The 26,673-nt window shown below is 51.8% G+C and overlaps 1 protein-coding gene across 1 annotated transcript; it reads left to right on the top strand.

Annotated features, from left to right (window-relative positions):
- The first annotated feature begins 951 nt into the window (after positions 1–951).
- On the top strand, positions 952–20,121 carry LOC138688207 (centrosome-associated protein CEP250-like). Its single transcript, XM_069799338.1, has 21 exons — positions 952–1,134; positions 1,513–1,569; positions 2,156–2,224; positions 2,288–2,370; positions 2,944–3,109; positions 3,849–3,955; positions 4,997–5,224; positions 5,332–5,412; positions 6,299–6,443; positions 6,728–6,874; positions 7,068–7,298; positions 8,888–9,081; positions 11,325–11,452; positions 11,658–11,827; positions 12,339–12,414; positions 12,630–12,829; positions 13,579–16,002; positions 16,764–16,919; positions 17,317–17,460; positions 17,628–17,678; positions 19,930–20,121. Exons 1-21 carry the CDS (start codon positions 952–954, stop codon positions 20,119–20,121), a joined length of 5,232 nt encoding a protein of 1,743 aa, XP_069655439.1.
- Positions 20,122–26,673: the final 6,552 nt, after the last annotated feature.

Genomic DNA, 26,673 nt, shown 5'->3' with positions numbered 1-26,673 from the left:
TGTGTGTTTGTTGTGTTTCTTCACGGGCTCATGAAATAAAGCTTAATTCACAGAGTTCGTTGTCCTGTAAATTTGAACTTTTCTCTGCCATGCCGGTTTTTCTCCCACTGCTTGCAGTCTGTCCCGTTCCTGCTGCACAACAGGGAGCGAAAGCTTCAGTCATTCCACCTATGTATGGCTTGGGTTTCGTACTAGATGGGAACTCCGGCTCCAGGGGCTGAAGTTGGAGCTTTTCGTAGCGAGTTCCAGCTCTTCAGCTGGCTTCCCTGGGCGATGGACCTTTTCCACGGTCCCTGCGGTCCCACCCTTCTTGCCCCAGTGGCCCCAGCCCCCGCCATCCGACCCTCTGGGCTTTCCTCGCGCTCCTTCTCTCCCAGCCTGCACCGGGGGCGCTTTTTGCCCCCAGCGTTCTGCGGGGCCCTTAACGGTCTCTGAGCGGAACGCGCTGGAGCGAACGGCTGCCGGGGCGGCCTCTCCCCCGCGGCAGCACCGCAGCCCAACGCCGCACCCTCAGCGAGGAGCGAGAAGGGAGAAGCGAGAAGGGAAGCGCTGCCACAGAGCGGCCCCGAGCGAGCCCGGCTCTCCCGCCCGGCGCCCGGTCGCGCCCGGCCGGCAGGGTGAGCCGCTGCGCCCGCCGCGGCAGGCGCCTGAGCGCGGTCCGCCGGGGCAGGCCGCGGAGCAGCCCCCGCCGCGGGGCCCGTCAGGCGGCGGAGCCCGGCTGGAGAGCGGGGGCATGGCGGCGCGGAGCCAGGCCTCCGTGCGGCGCCGGCTGCAGAGCTCGGAGGAGGCGCAGCACCGGCAAGCGGTGCTGGTGCGGAAGCTGCAGGCGAAGGTGAGGAGCGGGGGCGCCGGCCCGGCGGGGAGCTGCCCGGGGACGGGCCGCGGTGGCGGGGCCGGGGTGCCCGGGCCGCCCGCGCAGCGCTGAGAGGGGCCTCGGCGGCGGCGGCGGCGATGTCGGGGGGCGAAGGCGCGGCCCCAGCGGGGCCCTCCCCGGGGCGTTCCCCGGCGCTGCCGCGGGCGGGACGGCGCCGAGCCCGCAGCTCGGGGGAGGCCCCGGGAGCCGCCCTCCTCCGCCCGGCCCGGCCCGGCCCGCTGGGCGCCTGGCCCTGCCGCTGTCACCCTGCCGAGCCTCTCGTGAGGGCTTGTCCGTGCTGAAATAAAGATGCCCGGCTCGCAGGCGCCTTTGTTGGGCCACGTTAGCAGGGGGCCGTCCCAGAGGCAGGAGCCGAGCCGGCGGGGGTGGTTTGGGGCGGCCCCGGGCCGAGGCAGGCAGCTCTTAGGATGAGCAGGTGGCAGTACGCGTAAAAGAAGCCCCGTCTCAGTTTCTTCCGTACGAGATAAAGTGAAGCTTCCCTGTATCGTAACGACTTCTTGTTGGCGGCATCGGCACATCGGCAGCGCTGTGAAACGTACTGTGCTTGGGCTGTAAAGACTTGGAGAAAAGCTAATGCAGGAGGAGCCGAGCCTGTTACAAGCTGCATTCGCTCATCTTCATTCTATGTCTCCGTCCAGGTACTGCAGTACCGGACTCGGTGTCGAGAGTTGGAGCAGCAGCTGGCAGCAGGAGGGGTGAGTGTGCAGGTTGCCAACTAAAGACCGTGTAGGTGGCGTTTGTTAAGGCGGGCCAAAGCAAGCTCCCCAAAGCAATGGCAGAGGGAAGCAAGATTTTGCTGCCTGAGGGTTTAAAGAAGCGCTGTAAGTTTGCCTGCGAGTGTTTTGTCCAGTTGCCATTCTTAGAGGAGCCAGTGGTCCCAGAAATGCGGGTGCAGGAAACCCTGTGAAGGGGGATTTTAGTTTTGAGAAAGGGTGCTTTATTGCTGGCGTAACATTTTGTCCTAGGGCTCAGGAGAGGGCTACACTGCCTGTTAGGTTATATGGCCGCCTCTGAAAAAGAACGGGTTGAAACGTGGCATTTTGGAAGGCAAGAATGCTGGCGTTCAACATACGGCTATGTGCTTTTCTTTCTGCTTCACGGCTAAAGTAAACCTAGGAAGAACAAAGGGTAGGAGAGTAGGAGAGCATTCCCAGGCTTCAAGTCGAAGTGAGCGCTCACGGTTGTGAGCTAAGGAGACCTAGCTGCGAGGGTGCCACAGTGGGGGACTGAGGAGAGCTACTCGCATTGAGCACCACCCTTCCCCTCCCTTGCTCTCCATAGTCACGACACTGTTACGCCTGGAAGAAGCCACGAGCTCCTGAGCTACCCAAGCGAATGGAGCGGAAAGCGGTGGATGCTCACAGCAGTGAAGGGAAGACAAGAATTTGACTAAACTTTTCCTTTCTTCTGAAGGGACCCCTTCCAGGCAGGTGGGAAGCCACAGAAGACCAGAGCCTGGAGAAAGCACTGCTTCAGGTGGAAGAGGAGCAGCAAAGGTACAAGGAAGAAGCGTTCCCTCATACCTGGTATCCTGGATGCTCGTGGAAGTGAGGGAAAACCTGTCAGTGCTCCCTGGTCTCCCCAAGGGGAGCAGTTGGGCAAGCTGCTTTGAAAGGAGAGAGGTCCACAGTCTGTTTTCTGTGGTGCAGTAATAGTGTTGTGTGCTGAATGGCTCTGTTTTGAGCGGGGGGGTTATTCCGGGTGACTTCCAAAGGTCCCTTTCCAGCCTAAATTATTCTGTGGTTCAGTAGGTGAGCGGGTCAGGAGAGTGCTAGAGAAAGGTGATGCGTCCAGTGATCAGACAGCACGAAGGGGAGGCAAGACGTGAACTGTGGGCATCATCAAAGTAGAAGGGGAAACCGAAATTGTAGGTGGAAGTAGAAGGCTTAAAGCAAGGAGAAGCAAATGAGTATGCCATCACAGAGAGATCTTAGTTAATCCTAGAAAGCACTTTTACTGCCTCTCGGTTTGACAACAAAGTCAGTGTTGAGGGAGTTGGGAAATCACGGAGGCGCTGCTTGTGGATAGCAGTTGTTCAGTGACCTCATTGCTGTTTCTCCCTTTCCAAGGTGTGAGAATCTGGCAGAAGTGAACACTCTCCTGCAGGAACACCTCGAGGAAGCGAATGAGGTTAATTCAGCCCTTAAAGAAGATGTTGGAAAACTGACGGTGGATTGGATGAGGGCCCGGGAGGAGCTGGAATTGAAGGAGAGCGAGTGGCGCGGTGAACGTGAGGTAAGGATGGGCGACGGGAATGTCAGACGCGATGCCGGGGTGGAATGAGAATGGGTTTTATTTCTGGCCTGGAGAGCTTGCTGTGTGAAAGTCGTGGCACCGTTGAGGCTGTCTTGGTGTTTATGAGCAGAAGACAGGGGTGTGAGATGGAGGAGTGTCAGCAAATTGTGGTGATGGGAGATGCCCGCGTGCTGTGACCGTACTGCTCGTTCTCAAAGGCAAATGCTTGCTGTTGCTGGGCACTGTAGGGCAGTGACCCATGAACGCTCGTCTGTTTTTTAATAGTTCCTAAATCTCTGTCTGCAGCAGTGGAGACCGAAGAGAGGTCAGTGTGTTTTCGGATTCAGGGTAGCCAACAGAAGAACAGCACAGGCCTCCCTTACCAATAGGCTGTTGCAAGCAAATCTGACACTGGTCTCGGAGGGGCTTGTTTTTGTCTTCCTCCACCGAGCCTGTTAGACACCTCTGCAAGGCGAGATGATGAATCGCGATCAGTTTGCTTTGTTGATACCCGCGCCTGCAGGGGAAGTGTGGATGTTCCCTTCTTTGCAGTCAGGTGGCAGGTCTACTGAGGATGCCTCTGTGGTGGCTCTTCAGTCCTTGATGCCCCCCCCCCCCGATTGGAATAGTTCTTAAAGGAGACCCGGTGATGACGGTTGTGTACCCTCCCCTCTCTGAAAGGCTTGTACAGTGACAGCGAAGGCTGAATTGGCATTTCTTTTTGTCTTTGCCTGTTTAGCTTTATGACAGCTACCTAAGGGGTGAACGCAGCCGTCTACTCAGCCTGTGGCGTCAGGTGGTAACCTTCCGCTGTCATTTCCTGGAAATGAAGACTGCCACTGACCGGTGAGTAGAAGTGAAGGCTAGATCTCGTTGCAGAAAAAACACAGCTTCCCTTCACAGCTGCTTTTTGAGCCTTGATGTTACGCTAGCTGCGGCTAAAGATACCATTTCTCCTTTGGCAGTCTGAAGCGATGGCCTTAAGCATGCCTTAGGCTATATTCAGAATCATTTTGTTTGATGCTGGTTTTCAGGTAAAGCTGAGGGGCTCAGGCTATAAGCAATGCAGGGGCCCTGAACAGGTGAACTTGGCTATGGTGATGTTTGGGCATATTAACACAGACACAGGCATATGTGGACGAGTTGGGAGAGACTCACCAAAGCTATGCATGCAGCATGTGGAGCGGTCCCCTTTTATAGAGTTTGCCTTAAATCTCACTGGCTTTCCTTTCCCACTGCTCCCGATGGAAAGATCATTCGTGAATATGTATATATTTATTTTTTCCTTCTCATTTCCAGCTTACGTTTATCGTGGTCAGTTTGCATCCGCTTATTCCTGTACCAACACTGTTGAGAGAAAGAATAGCTTCTCTACCCTGCTATTACATTTCTCCAGTTGATGTTGCTTAGTTTGATCCCTCCCTTTTATGATTGTTTTCTTGTTCTTGGGCTCTCTGAGGTTCCTTTCTCACAGGTGCCTTCTGTGCAGAGAAGAATAGCGTAGCCTAACAGTAAATTCTTCTGGTGTCAGCATGCAATTTCAAACTCTGGGTTACCGTCAGCCATTTACCTTATTTGGTGATAAGCTTTCCTTAATGCGTAGAGTACGCCTGACCCGCTAGTTAATTCTCGAAGCCTTCTGGCTGTTCCATACATTTCCTCTTATCTCTGGGGAGAAAACAGATTCATTCCTCAACCGTCAAATAGACCCATTGCCCAAGGGTCAAGATGTGTCCTGATCCCAAAGTGTCAGAGGAATGATTCGTCCCCAGCGAAGATGTCGTCTTTCCTGCCGGCTTTTACTGTTGCGCAATTACGTGCTTCGGAAGCGAGTCAGCTGATAAAGGTGGTGGTGTGAACATTACCTCTTTCTTGATTCTTTTTCAGAGATTTGTCAGAGCTGAAGGCAGAGCAAATGAGGCTTTCTGGATCTATACTTGTAAACTGCTCCCGCCTAAACTGTGGCGTACGGCCCTGGGAACCCGTTACGCTGGGTAGACCTGTCCTCGAGGATCAGGCACAGCAGCAAGCGGAAGAGGAAATAAGCCGGAAGACTTGGGAGGTGATGCACTTACAAGTCGAAGGGGACCCGGAGAAGAAGGAGCTTCAGGACAGGTGAATGTGTTTTAAACTTTGCTGTTAGCAGCGTTATCTTCTGTGGGTGCTCGTTGGATTCATAGGATGGGCTGTGTTCACGTTTAAAACGCACCCATTCTGCACAGCCTTGTTCCTGTCCCTAGTCAAACTATTGCCTTCAACAGAACGGACAGAAAAAACCGTCTGACAGACAGAAGCTCTTGTGAGTAAGGCAGGACTGGAAAAGAGATGGCGTATTACAGTGTTTTTGCTGTTAACTGATTCTTGGTGAGAAATGGAGACCAGCGTAAAGAGAGCTGTGTCTCTTGTACAGCCCTTTTGCTACCCAGGGCTGTGCTAAAGGAGTTGGGAGGAATTTGCACAGGACCATCATATGCAATGTAGCCCCTCCGTACTGCCGTTTCCACGCTAGACTGAGCGCAGAAGGCCTTTGGGGCAAGGAGTGCCATTTTGCAACATCACACATACTAACCTGAATCATCCTGTGATCCTGTGATTATTAGTTTGGGAAATTCGTACACATCTCCCCAGATAGATTGCCAGCTCTTTCATCAGTTCACTGCTGAAGGCAAAAGTAATTGTGGGACTATTAAGGTGGACTTTTTAAAAGTCTGTCTTACCCAAAGAAGAACTTTGGAAAGTCTTGTGTCCAACGTACGAAAGAGGAGAGGGAGAACTAACAGGCGGGAAGCTGTTAGCTACCTGAAAGGCGGTTGTAGCGAGGTGGGTGTCGGTCTCTCTTCCCGAGTAACAAGTGATAGGACGAGAGGAAACGGCCTCAAGTTGTGCCAGGGGAGGCTTAGATTGGATATTAGGAAAAATTTCTTCACCGAAAGGGTTGTCAAGCATTGGGACAGGCTGCCCGGGGAAGTGGTTGAGCCACCATCCCTGGAGGTATTGCGAAGACGTGTAGAGTGTGGTGCTTAGGGACGCGGTTTAGTGGTGGACTTGGCAGCGTTAGGTTTACGGTTGGACTCGATGATCTCAAAGGTCTTTTCCAACCTAAATGATTCTATGATTCTATACTCGTGGTTTTGGAAATGAGAATGTTTTTTACGTTAAAAAACTTGTTTGTCTTTCCCCTTCTGATAGACTGAAGGACTTAGCTGCACTTGAAGGAGAACACTCATTATTGCAGAGCGAGTTGGTAGTCGCAAGAGAGATGCTGGAGGAATCGCACCTTCAGAGGGATCTGCTGAAGCAAGAGAAACACGAGCTTACCGTGGCACTGGAAAAGGTATGGTCACCTTATTCCGAGGCAGCACTTGTGGGAGAGGCAGTTGTGATAGCAAGACCACCACAGATGCTGTTTCTGGCAGTAGAAGACAGGGACAATGTTGTTGTCCTTCTTGGAAAATGGCGATCGGACCACAGAGGCTCTGCGGTGTCGTTAGCGCCCACGTGCTTGTTGGGAACGCTGAACTGGGAGTGTGTCAGAGACACAACAGGGGATCTGGAGTTGCTGCTTGAGGTCAGGGATTTTCCTGTCTTTGTTGTCATGTTGTTCTTTTGTCTCTTCAGGCAGAGCAGTCAGTAGCAGAGTTGACAGGGGCTCAGAATAAGCTGACTGCTGAAATAGCCGATCTACACGTTGCAGCAGCGAACGTGAGCAGTATCAATGAAGCTCTTGCGTTGGATAAGGTGCAGCTGAACAAACTTGTGTTGCAGGTGAGCAGAGTTGTCAAAGATCTTGCCAGGTGTTTGTCTCCAGCTGCTGCTGCTGCTGCTTCTCAGGCTTCTTGCCTTCGGACAGTATGACTGTCTGAATATGGAAACGTTGCTCTTTTCTCTGTCCAAGCCAAAGCTCCTACAGAGTAAATCTTACTGTTATTTTATTTCCTCTGTGCTTCTGCGATTGTAGCTGGAGCAAGAGCATGACGTTCTGTCAGGCAAAGTGGACGAGATGGAGAGAGCAAAGATCTCTGGCCAGGAGAAGCTGAACTTGTGTGAAAGAACAAATGAGGCGCTGAGCGCAGAGAAAGCCCACCTGGAGCAGCTGCTGAAGAAAGCAGAGGAGCAACAGGAGGGGCTGCAGGCAGAGCTGAGGATGCTGGCAGAGGAGAAGGCAGAAACCCAAGAGAAACTCATTGAGGTGAGACCAAAAACCTGGTGCTTTCTGGGTGGGCTTTTGGCTGCTTGGCTCAGTGAAGCTGTATCTGTTGGATTCTGCAGTGTTTTTTGTCAAGGAGACACTTGGTAGCGCTGGGGGTCAGGCGGCGTTGTTTACTTCCTTCTGGAAGCGTGTTGATGGCTTGCAGAGCTGTTGTGCAATTCTCTGGGTCGTCCTCTGCTTCTACAGATTCCTTTAATCCACCTGTCTGTGTTGGCCTCTTTTTTGGCTTTTGATAAGCTGCAGAGAGGTGATTTGCCTTGCCCACGAATCTGCGTGAGGCTACTACTCTCACATGCGTCGAAAGAAGCAAACAGGGTAGCTCTTCACCCATTTTCTGAGGCCAAAAACCCCCGGGGCTGCATGTTTCTATTTATGCTTTTTGTTGTGAAGTCTGCAACTTTCCAGGCTCGGCTTGTTGGGGCCTAGAGGGCGGGACAAAGCGGTGAGTCAGTGTCTGCTGTCTTGTACTGCTAAGAACGGGAATGGCACCCTGAAATTGTTGAAACTGTATTTTACGACCTACATGCTGCTTTGAATTGCTAGATCCTCGTTAGGCTTTGAGGGAGAAGCTGAGAAAGAGGTGGTCACAGAAGACTGTTTACTCTGGACTAACTGGTTTTGGTAGAGTGGAAAAAGAGCTTGGGAGAATTGCATCGCTGGAGGAGACTAGGGAGTTTGCCATCATTTCAGTGTCGGTTTCATAATGTACAATCTTAGGTCTTATGGGGTAACTTTGAGAGGAGAATTGTTTGTTTCTGAAGGTCTGTTCCCTGTTAGACAGTCTTAGTTTTGGAGTACGTGGTCTGTTTGGCAAATACCCATCAGAGGTGTATTGGCATCACTGCAGAAGCAAGCTGAAAAATCACGGTTAGTCTTCAGGCTTGAATGCCAGCAAGGTCTATTGGGCAACTTGTTTGTGTAAGACAAGTAGACAGTATTGTTGACACGAACTACTGTCCAAGTAGAGTCTACCATCTCTTTGGCCACACCAGCCGGACTTCCGTAAATCACTAAATGACACTGCTCACCACAAGGGCTGTTTCCCTGCCAAGGATCACCTCATTGCATCCAACTGCCGTACACACTGAAGTAGGTGTGTGGTGGTGTTCTGCGACGAGGTGACGCTTTGATGTTGGTTTTTCTTCTTCTAGAAGGAGAAACCATGTGTATTTCCACTTTGTTCGGCGAGCAAAGTTGCTCTTGCTCAACGGTTCCTGAAAATTCCCAGCACTGGAATAGATTCTGATAGAATTTTAGTTTGCAAGGTGGCAGTTGTGGAAGATGTGGTATTTTTGCGTGAAAAGATGTGGTCTGGGTGTGTACGTTTGTCCTGAAGGGGCCGTCTGGTCCCAGGCAACCCAGCAGGGCCTTACACATCGCTTTCAGGTTAACAGCCCTAGTGCCTTTTGGCAGCCCAGGGTGTTAGGGCGGCACGAAGCAGATGCTCTTAAACTTTCAGGCCAGAGTACCGGAGCTCTTTCTCCTCTAGCTGATTCAGAAGTGGCGCTGGCTGGCTCTGCACAGAACTCCAGAGAAGGGACTCTAACTGTATTTTGTCCCGCTTTCAGGTTCACCGCCAGCAAGAGTCAGCTAGCAGTGGTCTGGAGCAGTTGCGGCAGGAGTCCTCTCGCCAAGGACAAGCACTGGCCAACGTATCCAAAGAGAAGGAATTGCTGGCGCACGAGAAGGCTGCCTTAGAGGTGCGACTGGCAGCCACGGAGCGGGACAGACGAGGCCTTGCAGAGCAGCTGGCAGAGGCCAGGTAAAGGCAGGGGGGAGACCCTAGGCAGGAGATTATTTAATGTCTGTAATTATAGAGGTGATAATCATGACACGAGGGTTCATTGCATCCTGTATGCTTTTCAGCTATTTTCACCTTCCATGGACAGAAAATGGAGGAATCTCGAGAAAAAAAAAAAACACCAAACCAAAAACCCAAACCAGTACAGCATGGTTTGAATGTTATTTTTCTGACAGCTAAAGCTAACAAAGCTCTCCTGAGCCTGGGGCTCATGTTTATGCCCCCTTGCACGTTCCTGTGTGAAGTCCAAAGCAAGCCAGCGTAATTCCTCAGTATCTGGTACCTTGGCTCTGCATTGAGTAGTAATTAAACCATGCAGATGTTTACTGAAACCCAAAGCTTCTCTCTGGTTTCGGTTTCTCGTTCTGCGCGTTTGAACTTGGATCGTTCCTTATCAAGTAGTTTGACAGGGGATCTTCAGAATTCAAGTCTATTACGTACGGACATTGCGAGTAGGACACTGCCATTTAGGGTGAAGCTAGAGGCTCGTGCTGAAAATCTTGAGGGCCTACTGTTTCTAGTCTAACTCTTGTTACCTGTGGTGCAGGACCTAGAGTTGGTTACACCAGCAGCAGGGAAGCCTCTTTTGAATGCTCGCCAGTCTGCGGGAATTGTTGCCCATCATTGATGTGTGGGTCCGGTACTCCCTACCACGTGCTGTTTTGAGATAGACATCATGGAGGAGTTTATGCAGGGCAGGAACAAGATTTTGTCCTTCTGCTGGATCAGGTTTCTAAGATCACGTGTGACAAGTTCTGCTTTTAAAAAAAAAAACCAACCCCAAACTACCCAACGTATGGAGATGTTTGTCCTCCTCTCAGGTCTTTTTTAGAAGACTCCTGACCTTGCAGAGCTGTACAAATGCGAGATTGTTTGTCACGCTTCTTGACTTTGACGCCTTACCACTCCAGAGTATGTTGTTAGCAAGGCTGATAAACACCATTTAGACTCAGTCTGTTTCTTGAGAGCTGCTGCTGCTTCTGAGCTCCAGCTCCTCTTAGTTGATCCAGCTGAATTATGTTCTGTCAATTATTGGGCTGCAGCAACTATTCTTGCCAGATGTTGTTCTCAAGAGCCTGTTGTTGTCGTCACAGTTTTGGACTCTTATCTTCTCTGTTCTGTTTTAGAGACTGACTTTGATTTATCCTTAAAATGGAGCATATTTACTTTGGACTGCCAGACATTGGCGTAGTCAGAAATATGTGCTTGTTCTCCTTCTTGAAGATACATCCTCCATCGTCCATCAAAGCAGTGAAATCCTACTGTTGTGGGTCTTAGTGTTGTACCACTCGGGTGCCCCTTTACCCTGAAGGATGTTATCCTGGTTGCACGCCTGTTCTAGTGAGGCAGTGCTGTGTATGGTAGGAACCTGGCACACAGGACGCCGTGTTAGATCAGGGAGGCAACTTCAGCTCCTGGTTGCAGAGTCCTGTGTGTCATACGCAGCAGCTGGTTGAAGTCTATGGATGTAACAATTTGCCTCCGCAGTACTACAACTTCCATTTTAAAGAGCGGCAAGCCATTTGGGCTACTGCCTGCTTAGTTAGCAACGCTTAGAGAAAAGTAGCAAGTTTTTCTCGCGAACTTCCAAGAGTTTAAACTGAAGGCTACCTGTCTCTCCTTTCAGGTAGTCCTTGTTCAGGTAAAATCTAGTTCAGATTTCTTACAAATGCTGCTTACAAGCATGAGCTTTTACTGTATCATCTGATGTATTGCTTTAGTCCCTTTGAAATATAGGGAGTCTGGAAGATCACCTCCCTGTACGTACACTACGAACAGCATCAAAAAGTCACGAGTCAGCCAGGGAGATGCTCTTACTCTGCGCCCCTGCAGAGCAACCTGGAAGTGACGATGAGCAAAGGGCTGTGAGCAGAGGCTGGGCTTTTGCTTGCTGGCACAGACTTTGTGAGCACAGCTACCCGTGCGTCATAGATCAGACAATAGCAATTTAAGATTTGGCTATGGAGATCAAACTCGGCTGGGCTTTCTGTGTTACGCTAGGTCATAAGTAAAGCCTGGGCATTCCCTCGGAGGGGCCTGCATTGCTCTTTTAAATGGCAGAAATATGCCTTCTGTGTACCAGTTTCCATGCAACCCATTTTCCGAACTGAGGGGTAGGGACCTTGAACCAGCTCCTACTGGACTAACTCCCTGTGGGCGTCAGGAGCAAGAAACTCATTTCTCTCCGTATTGGCCTCTTGTAGGGCCGGGAGGGAGACCCTGGAATCCAGCCTGCTTGAGGCTCAGCAGCGCTTATGTCAGCTGGAGATCGCCAGGAGTCAGCTTGAAATCCAACTTCAGACAGTCAGGCAGGCCAAGGAGGTGATACAAGGTGAGAGCCTCATGTGCTTTGTTTCTGGTGACCCCCCTGCCTAGGGAGGATGGTATAAAAATAGCTCTCCGTCTGCAGTGCTTCTAAGGAGTGAAGGAGCTGGGGACAGATCCCTCCTACACTGAAATTCAAATGGCTTACGGTTAGTGAAGTCAGAACCGCTGTTTGTGTAGGCCCTGAATCTTGCCATTTGTCACGTTTGCAGGGGAAGCGAAGTGCCTTCAATGTGAGCTGGAAGCAGAGAGATCTCTCGTGAAGCAGGAACGGGAAAACATGGCGCAACAGCTCTTGCGGGCAGAAGAGCAGTATAACGATACCCTCAAACTTCGGGAAACGGATCACGAAGTGGAAATAAACAAGCTCCTGCAAGAGCTGGTAGGAAACAATATGCTTCTGAAGTCTTGAGGCAAGCTTTGTGGGCTGGCTTTAGAAGAATAATAGCCTGAGCGTGTGAAATGGCAGCAAGCGTCTGTCATAGGCCACGCGTTGCTAGGCCAGGCAGCAGAGCCAAGAGCTCGCACTTGAAAGCACGTGAAGACCTACAGGACTATGCCGGGACAGTAAATGCAAGCCACGGATTCCGTGTGGGCCTAAGACGAGTTGAGCAGAAGGTTGGGTGGTCCCCACCCAAGGCATGGCAGTAAAGGGGTAGGATCTTACCAGACTCCTGTCTACCATGAAGTAGACTCCTAACTTTCCTGCCAACTGCAGTCGTGGGAACTTTGTTCCTTTCTTTCTGTCCTTTCACGGTTGACAGAGGTGTTATCTTTGGGCTCAAAGCATACAGAACAGATGGAACAGCCCCTCGTTCCTGGGCTTGAACTTGAGTTCGTGGCCCGTCTTGTGACTAGGGCATCGGGGTGCTGGCCTCTTTCTCACCCTGCAGTCCATCTGCATCTTCTCCTTGATGAGAATGGAGTTGAGCTTTGAAAATAGAGACTCTGAGACTAGAGGGAAATCCCGTAGGCGAGAGGTGCTAGGAAACAGGCAGCCGCCAGAGAGGGGAAGGTAACATCTCCTCTTCTTCCGCCAGCTTGACCCTCCTTTTAAGTTCCTTGATAGGACATGATTTATGGAGGGCACAAAGCCACTACTGTGCGCTGTCGAGGTGGGGGTTTGTGGGAGGGATGAAGCTTCCCATTTTTTTGAGAAGCTTGGCTGGGACTCCCTCCTGAAGTCTTTTTCTCCCCTCATCAGGCAAGCGAGCGGGAAGGGCACCATTCAGAGCTACAGGAGATGCTGGAGCAGTGGGAAAAGGAGAAGGCAGAGACAGAAAGGGAGCACGAGAAGAAGCTGTTTGATATGAAGCAGAAAGTTGCTGCCATGCAAGCTCAACAAGAGGAGGAACGGACGAGAGTGGAAAGTGCCAAGCAAGAGGTAGAGACCGTGAAAGGAGAATTTGTGTGGTTTTTTTTACTCTTCTGGGCTCCTTATTGGCAGTGCTTCTCTGGACACTGTCCGTCTGGGTGGAAGCGTCTCTTCGATACCCCTTTGTAAAGAGGAGCGATGCCTTGGCAGCCATGAGACCTTTGTGCCGTGAGGGACAGGGCCTGGAATGCGAGAGGCTACCACAGTGTAGGTTTGAGAAAGGCAGGAAGCGCGTTGCAGCCTGAAGAGAACATGAACACCGTAACTGTGTCTGTGATCTGACCGCTACTCCTTCAAGAGGGCACAGTGGGGTTCTAGAGGATGGTACCATGAAAACTCTACACGGTAGAGGTCCAAAAAAAACCCCAACGCCCAACCCCAACAACGGGAACTCCCATGTTGGGGTTGTTCTGTCTTCCCTTCCTCCCTCCCTATCAGAGAGAACATCATCGTGCCACTGCCTAAATCATGGTTAGTCTGGACTTTAAATCCTGGCTGCAGTTCTGGCAGCTCCTCCCCAAAAGAACACGCTCGAGCTGGAAGAGGTTCGGAGAAGGGCAAAAAGGAAGACGGGACTGGCCGAGTAAGCTGGGAAAGACGCAACCGAAAGGGTGGCGCAGGAAAGGTCTTACAACATCCCGAGAGGCAGGGAGGGAGGGGGCAGCCCCTGACTGCCACTGAAGCAGGAGTTCAAATCTAGTACGAAAAGCAAACATACATGGGTGGAATTATTGAACCTCTTTGTCACTGTTTTGCAGCAGGAACGGGACGGACTGCGAGCCGTTAAAGAAGAACTGGTACGGGAGATGAAACTTCTTCAGGAATCGGTCACAGCCTCCGAAACCCGAGCAAATGCAGCAACAGATAGGAATCGCTGCCTTGAACAAGAACTTCAGACTACATTGTCTATCTTAAAAATCAAAAACGAGGAAGTGGAAACGCAGCGGGAGAAAATCCAGATGCTCCAAAAAGAGGCAGCACAGAGAAAAGCTTTGCAGGAGAGTCTCACTCGTATGACTGCCATCCTGTCGGAGAGGGAGGGAGAAATGAAGTTGTACCAGGAACAGGTGAGAAGGCTGGAGAACCAGAAAGAAATGCACGAAACTACTCTCAGTGAGGTTATCAAGGACATAACAGAGAAAAAACAGGAGGTTGAATCCCAGCAAGAACAGATACGGGAGCTGGAGAAGCAGCGAGAAATGCTGAGGACTGCTGTCAGCAAGATGAGCGAAGAGCTGGAGGAGAGAGACCGGGAGATCCAATTCCAGGAGGGGAAAATAATGATTCTAGAACGAGACGGTGCATCACAAGTGAGAAATCTGCAGGTGGATCTTGATCATATGAAAGGAAACTTGAAGGAGAAGAATTTGGAGCTTCTGTCTCTGACCCAGCAGATCCAAGCGCTGGAAATGGAGAGAGAACAGGCGAAATCTCTGCACGCGAGCCTTGGACACCTGAGGGCAGTTCTTAAGGACAGAGAGAGCGAGTGTGATTCTCAAAGGGATCAGTTACGACTCTTGCAGCAGTACAAGGAACAGCAAGAGGGCTACCTGCAAGAGCTTCGTGGTACACTGGAAAAGATGACCCTTTCTTTATCTGAAAAGGATCAAGAGCTTGAGTCGCAACAACAGCAAATCCGGGAAGCTGAGGAAGTCATGGAAATGCAGTTAAGGACTGTCCGTGACCAACTGGAGCAGACCTTAGGAACCTTAAAAGAAAAGGACAGACTCCTAGACATCCAAAAGCAACAGGCAAGGAGCTATGCGGAAAAAACAGAAGAACAGATGAATGTCTTGCACAGAGACTTAGAGTACACTACAGCAATACTGAAAGAAAAGGATTTAATGATTGAATCTCAGAAGGAACTGATTGAGACCTTCCAAAAAGAAGAGCAAGACTCTGGACAGCAGAAGGAAATTCTGCAGCAGCTTCAAGTGGCACTGAAGGAAAAAGAACAAGAAATGTTATCCCTTAGAAAGCAATGTGAGGCGTGGAAGGAAAAGGAGGAAAAGCGTGAAGCTGAGCAAACAAACCTCCAAGCAACAAAGCTGACTCTGAAAGAAAGAGAGGAAAAGATAGAGGTTCTGGAGGAAGCTCTCTCTAAGCTTCAACAGCAAAAGGAGGAGGCAGCGAGGCAGACCAAAGCCGTACAGCAAAAACTAGAATACGCTGAATCTTCTCTAGAAGCGAGAGATCAAGAGATAGTGTCTTTGCAAGAGCACGTCCAGGAGCTTCGAGAGCAGAAGGAGTTAGAAGGCAAGCAGGCCAAGAGTCTAGAGCAGGATCTAGACAAAATGAGCCAAATCTTGAAGGAGAACCATTTGGAGTTCCTCAGGCAGACAGAGCAAATGAACATGTTCCGGCTTCGTGAAGAAAGCACGAAAGTAGCACTAACATCATGCCAGCAGCAAGTGGATCTGCTTGAGCAAGCGGTGAGGAAGAGAGATGAAGACAACGAAACTCTCATGCAAAAACTCCAGCGCCAAGAAGAAGAACTGAAGACCTTGCAGAATCTCCAGCCTAGGCTAACCAAGAAGAATGAAGAGGTTAGGCATGGCAGAGAGCAAGAGAAGCTCCTGGAAGAAGCCTTGCATGAGAAGGAGCAAGAGACCAAGGCTGAAGGTGAACTAAAAGAGTTAGAAGAGGAAGTAAGAGCTCTTCGGGAAGATCTCCAGCATGTTCAGCCGACTCTGACAAAGAAGGATGAGGAGATCGAGAACCACAGAGACAGAGTCGGGTACTTAGAGCAGACTCTGACAGAGAGAGAACAAGAGCTTAGGAGGCAGAGTGAGCTCTTGAAACAATTAACATCAGCTTTGCGATGGAAGGATGGCGGGGAGACCCTGCAGAAACAAATCCAGAAACTCCAGAAATGGGAGGAAGAGGAAGCAGAGAAGCGGCGAGTTCTCCAGGAGAGAGACCGTTCCTTGCAAAGACAGAAGGAGCTAACGCAACAACTGGAGGATGAGCGGAAAGCCAACGGGGAAGAATTGGAGCGCACGATTGCTATTTTGAAGCAGACCGAGAGCAGAGAAGTCAAATGGAAAGAGAAGGCACAAGCACTGACTCTTGCCCTTACCAAGAGTGAAATGGCCAATGGGACTCTGAGGGAAGAAATAGCCATCCTGCAGAGCATGGTTTCGGAGAGGGACACGGACCGGTTTCATCATCAGGTAGGCAGTGTGACTGATCATCAGTCAACTAAAAAGTCTATAAAGGATTCTAATGATGATGCCCATAAAGATACGGGAATATATAGTCCCATAAATACATGACCTGCTTGGCCAAAGAAACTGCGGCTGTAGCCAGCAGGCTTGCCTGTCTGCGTAGCTCAAGGCATTCACCTGCTGAAGTGTTTTCTGTCAGCCCCCGAACTACTGAAAGAACTACGGAGCTTGCTGTTAGAGTTACCCCAAGCCCAGACGTTGGGGATGGGTAACTGGTTCTCTCCTGTGTAGGCAAGCTTAGCCAACGTGTCGTGGTTGGGGTTTGGCACGGAAAGGAAGGGGCACAGCTGACCAAACTAAGGGACTGACCTTAGCAGAATTTTGTAACGATGGTTGCACAGCAGCTACGCTGACGGTGCTTAGAGGATGCTTTCAGAGATGTCGATTTCGGAGGTACAGCTTTTCCAGTGTATTAAAAATAACGGCATTCGTACCGTTGCCTGATCAGGTGAAGGGCTTCATTGCGCATTCAGGATGTACTTGTGCTGCGGTCCAAAAGGCCGGAAGGCAAATCTGTGTGGATTTCCCCACGGCGATCGGGAGGAGGGCCCCTAGGAAGAAAGAGAGTGTGTTGTTTTGGCCCGTCAACCAGGAGGAGCAGAAGGGACTTGGCACTGTCCATTCCCGAGTCCGGTCACTCTCCCCGACTTGTCGATTCTGTCCCTCCTAACCTTTATGGGGCACCAGCTCACATAAACTCCTCTCTGTATACCCAGCAGGCTATTGCAGAAGGGGAGCAGCTATCGTGGCTCTCGGAGAAGAGACTCCTGTCACAGCAGCTGGAATGTCTGCAGCGAGCAGTTGCAAGGCTGGAACTGGAGAAGGCGGAGCTGAAGCAACTCAATGCTGAGCTCAGGAGGACTCTCGAGCAGGTAAAACAGGCTTTCACTGCCTCTGCAAAGCCTCACGGTCCTCTGGATCACAGCACATTTCCACAGACAGCACTTTGGAGTCCTCTGCTTGTTTCCTTCCCTCTCCCACTTCCCCCTGTGGACGCACGCTTTTGTATTTTCTCTCTCTTCTGGCACCCCGTTGCCTTCACAAATGCGCATTCGCTCCGGTCCCACCCTTCCTGCCCCAGTGTCCCCATACACGCACGTTTGACGCTCTTGTGTCAGGAACTGTTTCCTCTTGCTCTTTCTCTTCCATAGCCTACTTCGAGTGCTTTTTGCCCGCAGCATTCTCTGGGGCAGTTAACAGCCTCTGAGCAGAGCAGAAATCTCCTTGCCATGATGTCCAGAGCTCCTTTTGCTCCTTGTTTGGTGGCAGGTTTCTGTGACCCTTTCTCCTATCACCAACGTGCAGGTGGAACGTGAACGGAGGAGACTGAAGAGATATCACAGTGGTCGGTCGCTGCCAGATGCGTGCGGATTTTTGCTGTCTGACCAGCACAAGATGGCTGCTTCTAGACAGGTGAGAACAGAATCTTCCTTGGTGGGAGGAGGGTCTGGCCATACAGAGGAACAGTGGCAAATCCCAGTGGCAGCATCCCCCCAGTATAGACCTAAGAGAAGTGGAACGTAGACCATGGCCCTGGCCAAACTGGAGACCAAAAGGAAATCCTTGCATTTTCTTCGCAGGAGGAGTCTCACGCTCACTGCAGTCGTCGATTAGCTGAGTTGCAGAACCAGGTGAGGAGTAGGAAAGCTCTCGTCAAAAGCTGCCGTGGCTGTACTGAGGGGCACAGCTTTGCACGATGCTACAGCCCCAGTTTTGTTTGGCTGTCGGGAAGTGAGTACACCAGGCAGTGGAAATACCCAGTCAGTCAGACACATCTGTTGGCCATGGCCAAACAACATCATGCACCTAGGTCTAGTCTCTGGCTTGCCTAGAGGTCAGGCGTGGTGGGAGAGGGATTGGAGGAAATTCAGAGAACTGGCACTCGCCTGAATATGGAGAAGATTCTAAGGATGTTCCCCTTGAGTCTTACTCATCTTGTTGACGGCTTCCATTTTCCCTTGACTCCGTTAACGGTAGAGCTTGCACTCTATCAGAGCTCCAGGGATCTGAGGCAGCGCCAGAGCTTACAGCCTTCGGGCAACCGTTAGTCTCCTATTGCTATGCTGCGCTAATCACGATCCCAGTATCGGACCGAGTCGGAGACCTAAGCGCAGCGTGGACGCTTGTTTTATCAGCGTAAGAATGTACGTCCCAGCTCCTGAACCCTATCCCATCCCTTGACAGCGGTACTGGCAGTAGCAGCAGTCGCCAGGCTCCTCTTCCACGTGCTTTTAAGGGTCTGGTACGCCCTGGTCTCCCTGAGGAGGTGAATCTTCGCAGGTGTTCAGGGCAAAATGCCTGTAAGATTTATGCGAGTAAAGTACACGGTGCTCCGCTCTGGCAAGTGAGCCGAGCGTACCGCTGAAGCCATCAAGTTATACCTTAAGGGTGTTTTCACCAGGAAGCCTCAGCACCTGAAGTTCTGTTGCTACAGATAACGGATTGAACCCCCTTCCCCCTGTGACGGTTGTGTCTGCCTGCACTGTGGACCTGCTCCAGCAGTTCGGCAGGAAAGTGAAGGTGCTCTGCTCAAAGAATCGTCCTCAGCTGGCTAGTTGGGGCACTCCTCTGGGTCTGGGAAACAGCGGAACTGGAACGTGATCTCCCCCTTCCTGGGAGATGCTCTTAGCAGCAGATGGCCACTTCTCCCACGCATACCTCTGGGTTACCTACCAAAGCGTGGGAGGCTTCCAAGCCCCGTTGCACAAAGGTGCCCTTATTATTTCAGAGAGAAGGTCAGAGCTGTCCCTCTCTTCAGGGGTGGTGTTCCCTAGCCTACGCGTATCGTCTGCTGTGAAGTCCCTCCGACGTCTTGCTTTCCGTGCGCGCTACCGGCTTCTAATTCGGCACCTCGCGTTCCCCTTCCGGAGCTGGCTGCCCGAGTTTCCCACCTAGTCTGCTCTAGATGCTTAGCAGATTAGGGACCCTCTTTTTGTCTGGTTTGGCTTTACGTTGGCAGACCTTGGTATCGTAATTCGAACGGAGCAGGTTCCATAAGCCATAAAACTCCTTTAGGAATTGCTTCTGTTATTTGAGTTCATTTGCCAAGAAAGAATATTTTCGTACTCCTAGCTCGAGGTTGGGGATGGCATTCCCACGTGGGACAGAGCCCTTGGCAAAGCACATGTCACTTTGAAAACAGAGGAGAACCTCTGGCCTGAGCTGTTCTCCCCGAAACAGCAAAGCACCGAGCGCTGCTCCCAGTGCTGGCATCTCCTCCGCTCCAAAGCAGGCAGAGGGCAACATGCCAGAGCTGCTGTGGCTGCGCTGCCCTGCAATGCTGACAGGAGGCGAGAGCAGCTGGGTCTCTCCCACCAAAAAGCCCAGCAGGCACAACCCGCTGTTGCCAGGAAGTAATAAGAGTTTGAGGATTTTGAAGGCCTCAGCAGTCCTTTAAGGCTCCTTTGCCCCCCGGGCTGTGCTCTGAAGTTAGGAAGAGTGAGAGTTTTCTCCCGTTTCATGTGCTAGCTGTCAGGTTTCTAAAGTAGATTGTAACAGAACGGTTCTTCACTACCTTGTGTAAGCAGCAGTCCTCCTGCTGAGGAGAAAGCAGGTGGAACTAAGGTGGCAGCAGCCCAAATCTCTCCTTTGAAAAAAAGGGTTGGGTTACAAAATCCTGTAGAAACCTCTCTCTTTAATATGCATGTCACGTCTCGGTGTTGTGCCTTGTGAATGGTATGCCAGAAAGAAACTCGGAATTGCCGGTAATCTGAGCTCAGTTCAGGGTGGCTCTGGCAACCTCTTAGTTCCCATTCCACAAGGACAACATGTTTGTCAGGGCTGGAGTTGGAGGGTGCGTCTTCCCTGACGGCCGGATCTGTGGAGCTACGGATGGTCCTAAGAGCGTGGGCTTGTCTGAGCTCGGCCTTTTGCCTCTTTCAGGTGTCCCTTCTGCAGACGCAGCTGGCACAAGAACGAAAATACAAGCAGGACTATATCGAGCGCTGTGCCAAGACCAGCCAGGAGCTGTCAGACCTTCACCAAGAGCTGTCTCGCTCCTTAGCAGCTGTGGTCAGGGAGCCGAAAGCTGCTGTTCTGGAAGCAGAGGCTCGGAAGCTGGGTCAGCCTCTCTGAACCTTCTTTTCCTGTAGAGGAGCAGCTGCAGCATCACGGCGTTCCGGTCTGGTGCCCTTCCCGGAAACGTATTATGTTTTGCTGTGGGAAATGGGGGTACATCTGTTCTGTTTGCGTTCGGAAGCATTTCCTAGTGACAGGGATTTAAAAAAATTTTTGTTTTAATAAAAGAGATTTTGCAGGACTGCCCTTTTTCAACGGGGGTACATTGGTTCTGTTTACGTTCGCAAGCATTGCCTAGTGACAGCGATGTTTAAAATTTTGTTTTAATAAAAGAGGGTTTGCAGGACTGCACTTTTTTAGTAGGAAAAAGCAAGGGCTAGGCAAGTATGTGGCTTAGGAAAAGCTTATGCTGTCTTTTTCACTTGCACGAGTAAGCTATTGCGAGCTGCTGTACGATTTAACCTCTTGAGTTCGTAGCCCTTCCCTGTGACGAGAGAGGGAAACACGGAGGTGGTAGCAAGAGGAAGGGGTGAAGGGCGCAGGCCAGGGATGGGAGGTGGGGCGAGAGCGCGGCGGTTTTTTCCTCCCTTTTTCCTTCTTTTCCTTCCTTTTTCCTTCCGTGCTTCGGCACAATAAGCGCTGGTACTCTCCCGAGGTGATTGGCTTTCAGCTTTGTCGCTGCGACAGCCAGCCTGAGGGACAGCTCGGTTGTTCTCCGAAGGGCGGGGGTCACAAACGCCAGCCCTTTCAAAGCTGGAGGCAGGGGCTGGGATGGGCTGGGCTGGGCTGGGGAGGAGGTCAAACTGAGTGAAAACTGCTCTCTGCCAGCAGCTCCGCCTTGGTCTCAAGCCCTTCCCAGCTAACCGATCTCGGCACAGTCAGCGTCTCTCGGGTGTCCTGGAGAGGCCCGGGGGCCGCTGGCAGGGAGGGTCAGAAGAGGGCGAGGCGGCAGCGAGGACCTTCCCGCCCCGGAGGAGCCCGGGAGCCCCAGCCCCTCCCCGCCCGTCCCCCCGGACCCCCCCTCGGCCGGCTTCGGGCCGCGCTGCCCGGCGGGGCGGTGGCGGGGCGGTGCCGGCCCGGCGCCGGAAGGCGGGTTTGGTTCCGGGCCGCGCGGCGCCATGGACTCGCTGTGGCGGCTGAAGCGGTTCGATGCCTTCCCCAAGACAAGACCCTGGAGGGCTTTCGGGTCAAGACGTGCGGGGGCGCGCTGGGTGAGCGGGCGGGGTGAGGGCGGCCGGGGGCCGGCGGGCGGGCCCGGGCCTCGCCGTGGGGCGGCGGCCGGCGGGGGGGCCTTGCGGGCCGGCGCTCGGCAGCGGCTCGGGGCGGCGGCGGCGGCGGGCGGGCTGAGGCGGGACTGAGGCGAGGCGAGGCGAGGCGGGCGCGCGCGACCGGCGGGGCTGACGGCGGTTCTCGTCTCCCCGGCAGTGACGGTTGTCAGCGGGCTCATCATGGTGCTGCTTTTCTTCTCGGAGCTGCAGTACTACCTCACCAAGGAGGTGAGTGGCGGCGTCGGGGGGGGCCCGGCCCGGCCCGGCCCCGCGGTGCTGCTTCTGGCCGGGGCGGCCCTGCGGCCCGGGGCGGCCTGCCGTGCCTCCGCACCCCCGCCGAGCCGCCGCCTCCTCCGCCGCCTCCTCCGCCGCCTCCTGCGGGCTGCCCACGCGGCAGCTTCACCCGCCGCAGATCTGCGTGGGGTTTTTTTCTTTCTCCGAGCTGGTGGCCTTGAGGCCGGGAGCGGGCTGCCCTCCCCCGAAAGCCGCTTGGCGCCAAGGGTGGCTTGTGGCTTCCTGTAACGCGGTGGCAGGAGAGCGTCCCAAAGTCTCTTCTCGCTGCCTCTGCCGCCTACGAGCAGGCAATGCAAAGGAAAGCAAGGAAGCGCGGGAGCCCCCGTCCCCACCCCAGGTTCTAAGATTCCCAAGTTACTACCTTTCTTAAAAAAAAGCGTTAGAAATGGCAAGCGCTTGGCTGCGGTGGGAGGCAGCAGCTCAGGTGTCTCTTGAATCCCACCTCTTAAAAATCAGCTGGTGAGCCAGAGCAGTCGAGGGAAAGAAGGAGGCCTTTTGATGGGCTTCCAAGTGAAACAGGACTCTCCGTTTTTCCCTTGTTCCTAGGTTCATCCGGAATTGCGCCTTGACAAATCAAGGGGAGCTAAACCGAAGATCAATCTCGATGTTATTCTTCCGCATACGCCTTGTGCTTGTGAGCCAGCCTTCTGAACGTTGGGGATAATTTTCATACTTGCCGAGGGCCCGACAGGCTCGGTGTGCCCGGTGCTTCCGAGTGCTGCGCTGCTGCCTGGGCCACGGACAGGGAGGAATTGGTGATCCCTGGTGGTTACGCAGTGATTCCAGCCAGGCCCGCTGGGCGCTTAAACCAGCGCTTCCAGGCAGGCTGTATTACCTTTTGAGATGATACGTGAGGCTAAGGTATAAACCCGCTTACGTTTCTGTGCGGTGTGGTGCTTTGTCAGAGAGCTCGGTCATACTGAGAACGCTGGCACAGCGTTCGGTGTTCGCCTGGGACTCGAGATTTGACTGTACTGTTGCTGGAACACTTTAGAGTCTCCTTGGGAAGTTACTTGGCGAGGCGCAACTTTTCCGTGGTTTTTGTACTTCAGTTCTGACTGCAACGCCAACGCCACGTGATAACCTTTGTCCCGAGTTTTTAAAACCGGAGTGAGCGTTAATAGTCGGGTTACCTTTTAACTAAATTCAAAACAAAGCTGCGGGGTGAAGCGACGGAAAATTTTGCAAGTCTTCCTGCGTACCGCTGCTGTGCACGTTATCCGACTGTGCGCTAATCTTCCCTGCCTCTTGTTGTGTTGCGGTAATTCCTTTGGGTAGTGCGTTGGGCTCTAAATGTAGTGAGTCTGACTTCCTTGTGACCACCCGAGATACTGTTGGTCTTTGCCTTCCTCACGTTTAAAAGGGCGCGGGAAGGCCAGAGAGTTCGGAAGCCCCTGCTGTTTTGTGCAGAGAAGCTGTCAGTCTTCTAAGAGAGCGTGTAGCCGGCAAGCGCATCACGGTGCTTCGATACCGGGCCGAGACCCCAGACCTTCTCCGTCTTCTTTGTGAAAAGGGGTCAGGAGGAAATGTGCTGGTGGTGAAGGGGGAAGGGTGAGGGGGTAGTGGTAGGAGGCAGCTTTCAACCAATGTGAAGCTTAACTCCTGTACTCCTGGAAATGGTTATGGGCTTTGAGGGGTTTGGTTTTGGTTTCTTTTGCCTTAAGTGTATTACCTTTCAGGGTAACGCTTTCTGGGCAGCTGGAAACCGTCCTCCTGGTGCACCAAACCCAACCCCGTATTTGGAAGGGTCGTTCAGGGTGCCGCAACGTGCGTTTTGTTCCCTGTACGTCACTTGTCCCCAGCCATACGCCCTCTTCCGCTTTGGCACGTTCTTATCGCCCTCACTGCAAGAGTCTGTATTTTCACTGGCTGAATGCTTCCTCAGCCTGCCGCAGGCCGTAACAAACGTGTGTTTATAGACCGCTTTCCTTGCTCACTGATTTCAGATTTGAGCATCGATGCCAGGGACGTAGCAGGAGAGCAGCAGCTGGATGTAGAGCACAATCCGTTTAAACAACCAACGTTTGGATAAAGCCGGCAATCGTGTGAGTCCGGAGGCCGAGAGCCACGGTAAGGTGCTATTCTGCCTTTCTTGGGTGGACGCTCTCGTCGTCTTTCCGTCACCGTGTGCCTGTTTTGAGATTCACGGGCACAAGTGACAGCTGAAGAGCATTTAAAGACCGCAAACTTTTGAAGAGTTTATAGCACGCAGATCTCTTAAACTGGCCGATCAGGCGAACTCCTGTTATACTGGCAGCTTTTGCGAGGCAGATCTCTGCCTAGTCCCTCTGAAATTACGACAAGGACTCACGGGTGCATTTCAGGAATAAAGCTGCTGCGTGAATGGTCTTTTATGACTGGGAATCAAGCAGCTGTTCTGGCAAAACTTGGCTTTGGTTGTACCTTTAAATCGCAGTGGGCTGGCAAACGGGACGACCTGGTTAGAGGAAAGAGCCTCTCTCCAGGGAAGGCTCCAGTGACTCGACCCTTAAGCCCAAGCTTGCACCTTACTGCATTGACTTTGTGTGTGCTACTGCCTCCCTAGATAAATATATTTTAGTTGGTTTGTCGGTTACAGGTTGTAGTAAGTGGTCCTTGGCTACATAAACCTCTCCTTTACATTCGTTTGGTGTTATGACTCATCGTTGCGCTTCGATACAAACCAGAAACGATTCTGGCAAAGTGTTGCAACCTAACAGTAATACTGTCCTGACTTTTCCTTTCCAAGACACGAGCTCCTTCTTACTTTTTCTGGGAGATGGTGCAGTTCTACGTGTCGGCACGAGCTGAATTTGTTGATTTGTATCACTCGGATTGAACTTTTCTGTTCTTGAAGTTGCAAGGCTAAACTAAGCCAAGAGCTGAACGATTGGTAGGTACGGGAGTTTCTCCTGCTGCCACGGGAACGCGGTGATAGTGCTGTTACTGCTGTGTTCGCTTAGCAGCCTTTCTGTATTCAGAGGTTGTGGCGTGACAAATGTAACGCCCGGGGACAAAACCAGCTGTTCTGTATCTAATTCTCTGTTAACGCGTGTAGGCCTCCTGCCTTACTTGTATTGCCAGTCTCCGTTGGCATTACTCCGTCGGAACCGGTTGCTCTGGCTCCTTGTGTGATCAATGGAGAGGAGGAGAAGCTCGTAAGGAGCAAACGGTCTCACCTGGAAGAGGCATTTCAAAAGAGATCAGATGCATTGCAGGCAACAAGCAATTTCTTCTGCTGTCTGGAAAGAGCACGCGGCTAGTTTGGTTTCCATCACCCGTGTTGCAGGTTAGGTCAGAAGTATCCACGCGTCTTCATTAAACTCTACGATTATCAGTTTCTGTTAGTAGCGCTGACCTTCAGTCAGTTACTTAAATGGCAGCCGTAGCAGTATTGACCTTAAATTTAGTAAAGCATACCCAACTTTTACGGAGTAGCATCTGGAGGCTTTTCCTAATCATAGTTACATTAAAATAGTTAATAGCTGAATGATTTCTGTGGTAGGTTGCGTTCTGCGCTTGGGATGTCGTCTTACTCCTTTCCATTGAATGACAAGAAATGACTGAATTCTTTATTGGCGGCTCTTACCGTTTCCTTCCTTTTACCGTGGACAGAGTTTTCCAATTTCACGCATCATATCTGCGTGCAAGTTGAGGACCGTGTTAACGGCAAGAAACCCTGCGTGTAGAGTTCTATGCGCTGCGGTTTCTTTGTAGTATCCAGGCTGTGTGCATTCCCTCTGGATGCTGTCTCTGCGACAGCTCAACGGGCAGCTACTGATTCCATTTAAAAAGCTGTTACTGGTTGCTGTGTCTTGAAAGACTCCGGGTATCGTACAGGTGTTCTTGTTGAAGTGGTGGGAATCGTGGCTTTGACAAAGCGTCGCGATTATTTAGCTGTATTCTTCCCGACGCTGTCTTTGAGTGTAATTACGAGATTAAAAGCCGTACCGCTTTTTGAACAATGAATTCTTAAGTGCGCTTTCAACTGCTTTGAATGTTGGGAGCTTTAGAAAGAAAGTCTCGCACGGTTGTTTACTAATGGGGATATTTTCCTAAAAGCTCTTATTTGCTTGAGCGTCACTGCCGTAGAGTATGTGATTAAAGAAATAAGGGTAATGACTGATTTTGATGCCCATTTCATGGTTTCCATTTAAAATCTCTTTTTTCTCCTGTGGCTAGTACGAAATACAGACATGTTTAATACTCGCTTCCGTCCGCCTGTTATACCCCCCAGTCTCAACAGACAGGGCCCTGATAACGTTTTATCCCCTCAGCAGTGTCTGACTATGTACCTTGTCCCCTTCCCCAGCGTTAGTGATCCAAGGAGCCACCTTTTCAAGGCTTATAGAGGGTAGCGCAGCCGTGCGTGGATAGTGAGCCTTAGAGGGCTTTTGTTACGCAAGAGACTTGGTCCTGCCCTTCAGGGTTTGTGCGTTGAAATGGCCTGCTTTTAAGGGGGCCTCTTATAATAAGAGCCAATGTTTTTGTCCCTCTTCAGCCTTCTGCACGTAAGACCATGAATTTCCATGAGTTCGTGCCCCAGCCGTACTGCGGCTGCGCGTTCAGCACACACGTGGCACAGACATTGTCAGAATCGTTAAGTCACGAAGAAGGTAGAAATTCCTTGGAGACTTCTAGTGAGCAGGGGTTAACGTGTGTGCCTTGTCAGCGTTGTCGTCCTGGAGGACTGGGTGCCAATTTTCCGTTCGGGAGACTCTCGCTCTGATCTTGTTTCACAGCAAGGTATAACCGTGTTCCCTACCCGTCTTGGGACAGGATTCTGCGTTGTGCACCGTTGACTGCCGTTGACTGCTATTTAAAATTTTGTTTGTGTAACAGGTCCTGTTACAATTGTCGCCATTTACTGTGCGATGTTGTCTGAAGTAGACGATGTTTTAACAAAGCCTTTAGGCAAGTAACGTCTGACCAGCGCTCCAGCGAGGCTTACAGATAGCCGGTTCTTGCTCTGGAGGGTGCGTTTGAGATGACAAATGTCACTCTGCTTCTTGGTCTTACTTCGCACCTCAGCAGGCTCTGCGCATACCGTTTCAGGTGGGCTTTGGGT

Source organism: Haliaeetus albicilla, chromosome 2, assembly GCF_947461875.1.
Source record: "Haliaeetus albicilla chromosome 2, bHalAlb1.1, whole genome shotgun sequence".
Taxonomy (NCBI): Eukaryota; Metazoa; Chordata; class Aves; order Accipitriformes; family Accipitridae; genus Haliaeetus; species Haliaeetus albicilla.
The sequence above is the reverse complement of the archived record's forward strand: the minus strand, read 5'-3'. Positions and strand labels throughout refer to the sequence as shown.

Coding starts and splice junctions, on each gene's coding strand:
- LOC138688207 (XM_069799338.1), top strand. CDS start 952: ATGTCGGGGGGCGAAGGCGCGGCCCCAGCGGGGCCCTCCCCGGGGCGT. Junction 1,570..2,155: donor AGCAGCTGGCAGCAGGAGGG/GTGAGTGTGCAG, acceptor TGCTCTCCATAG/TCACGACACTGTTACGCCTG. Junction 7,299..8,887: donor CCCAAGAGAAACTCATTGAG/GTGAGACCAAAA, acceptor TCCCGCTTTCAG/GTTCACCGCCAGCAAGAGTC.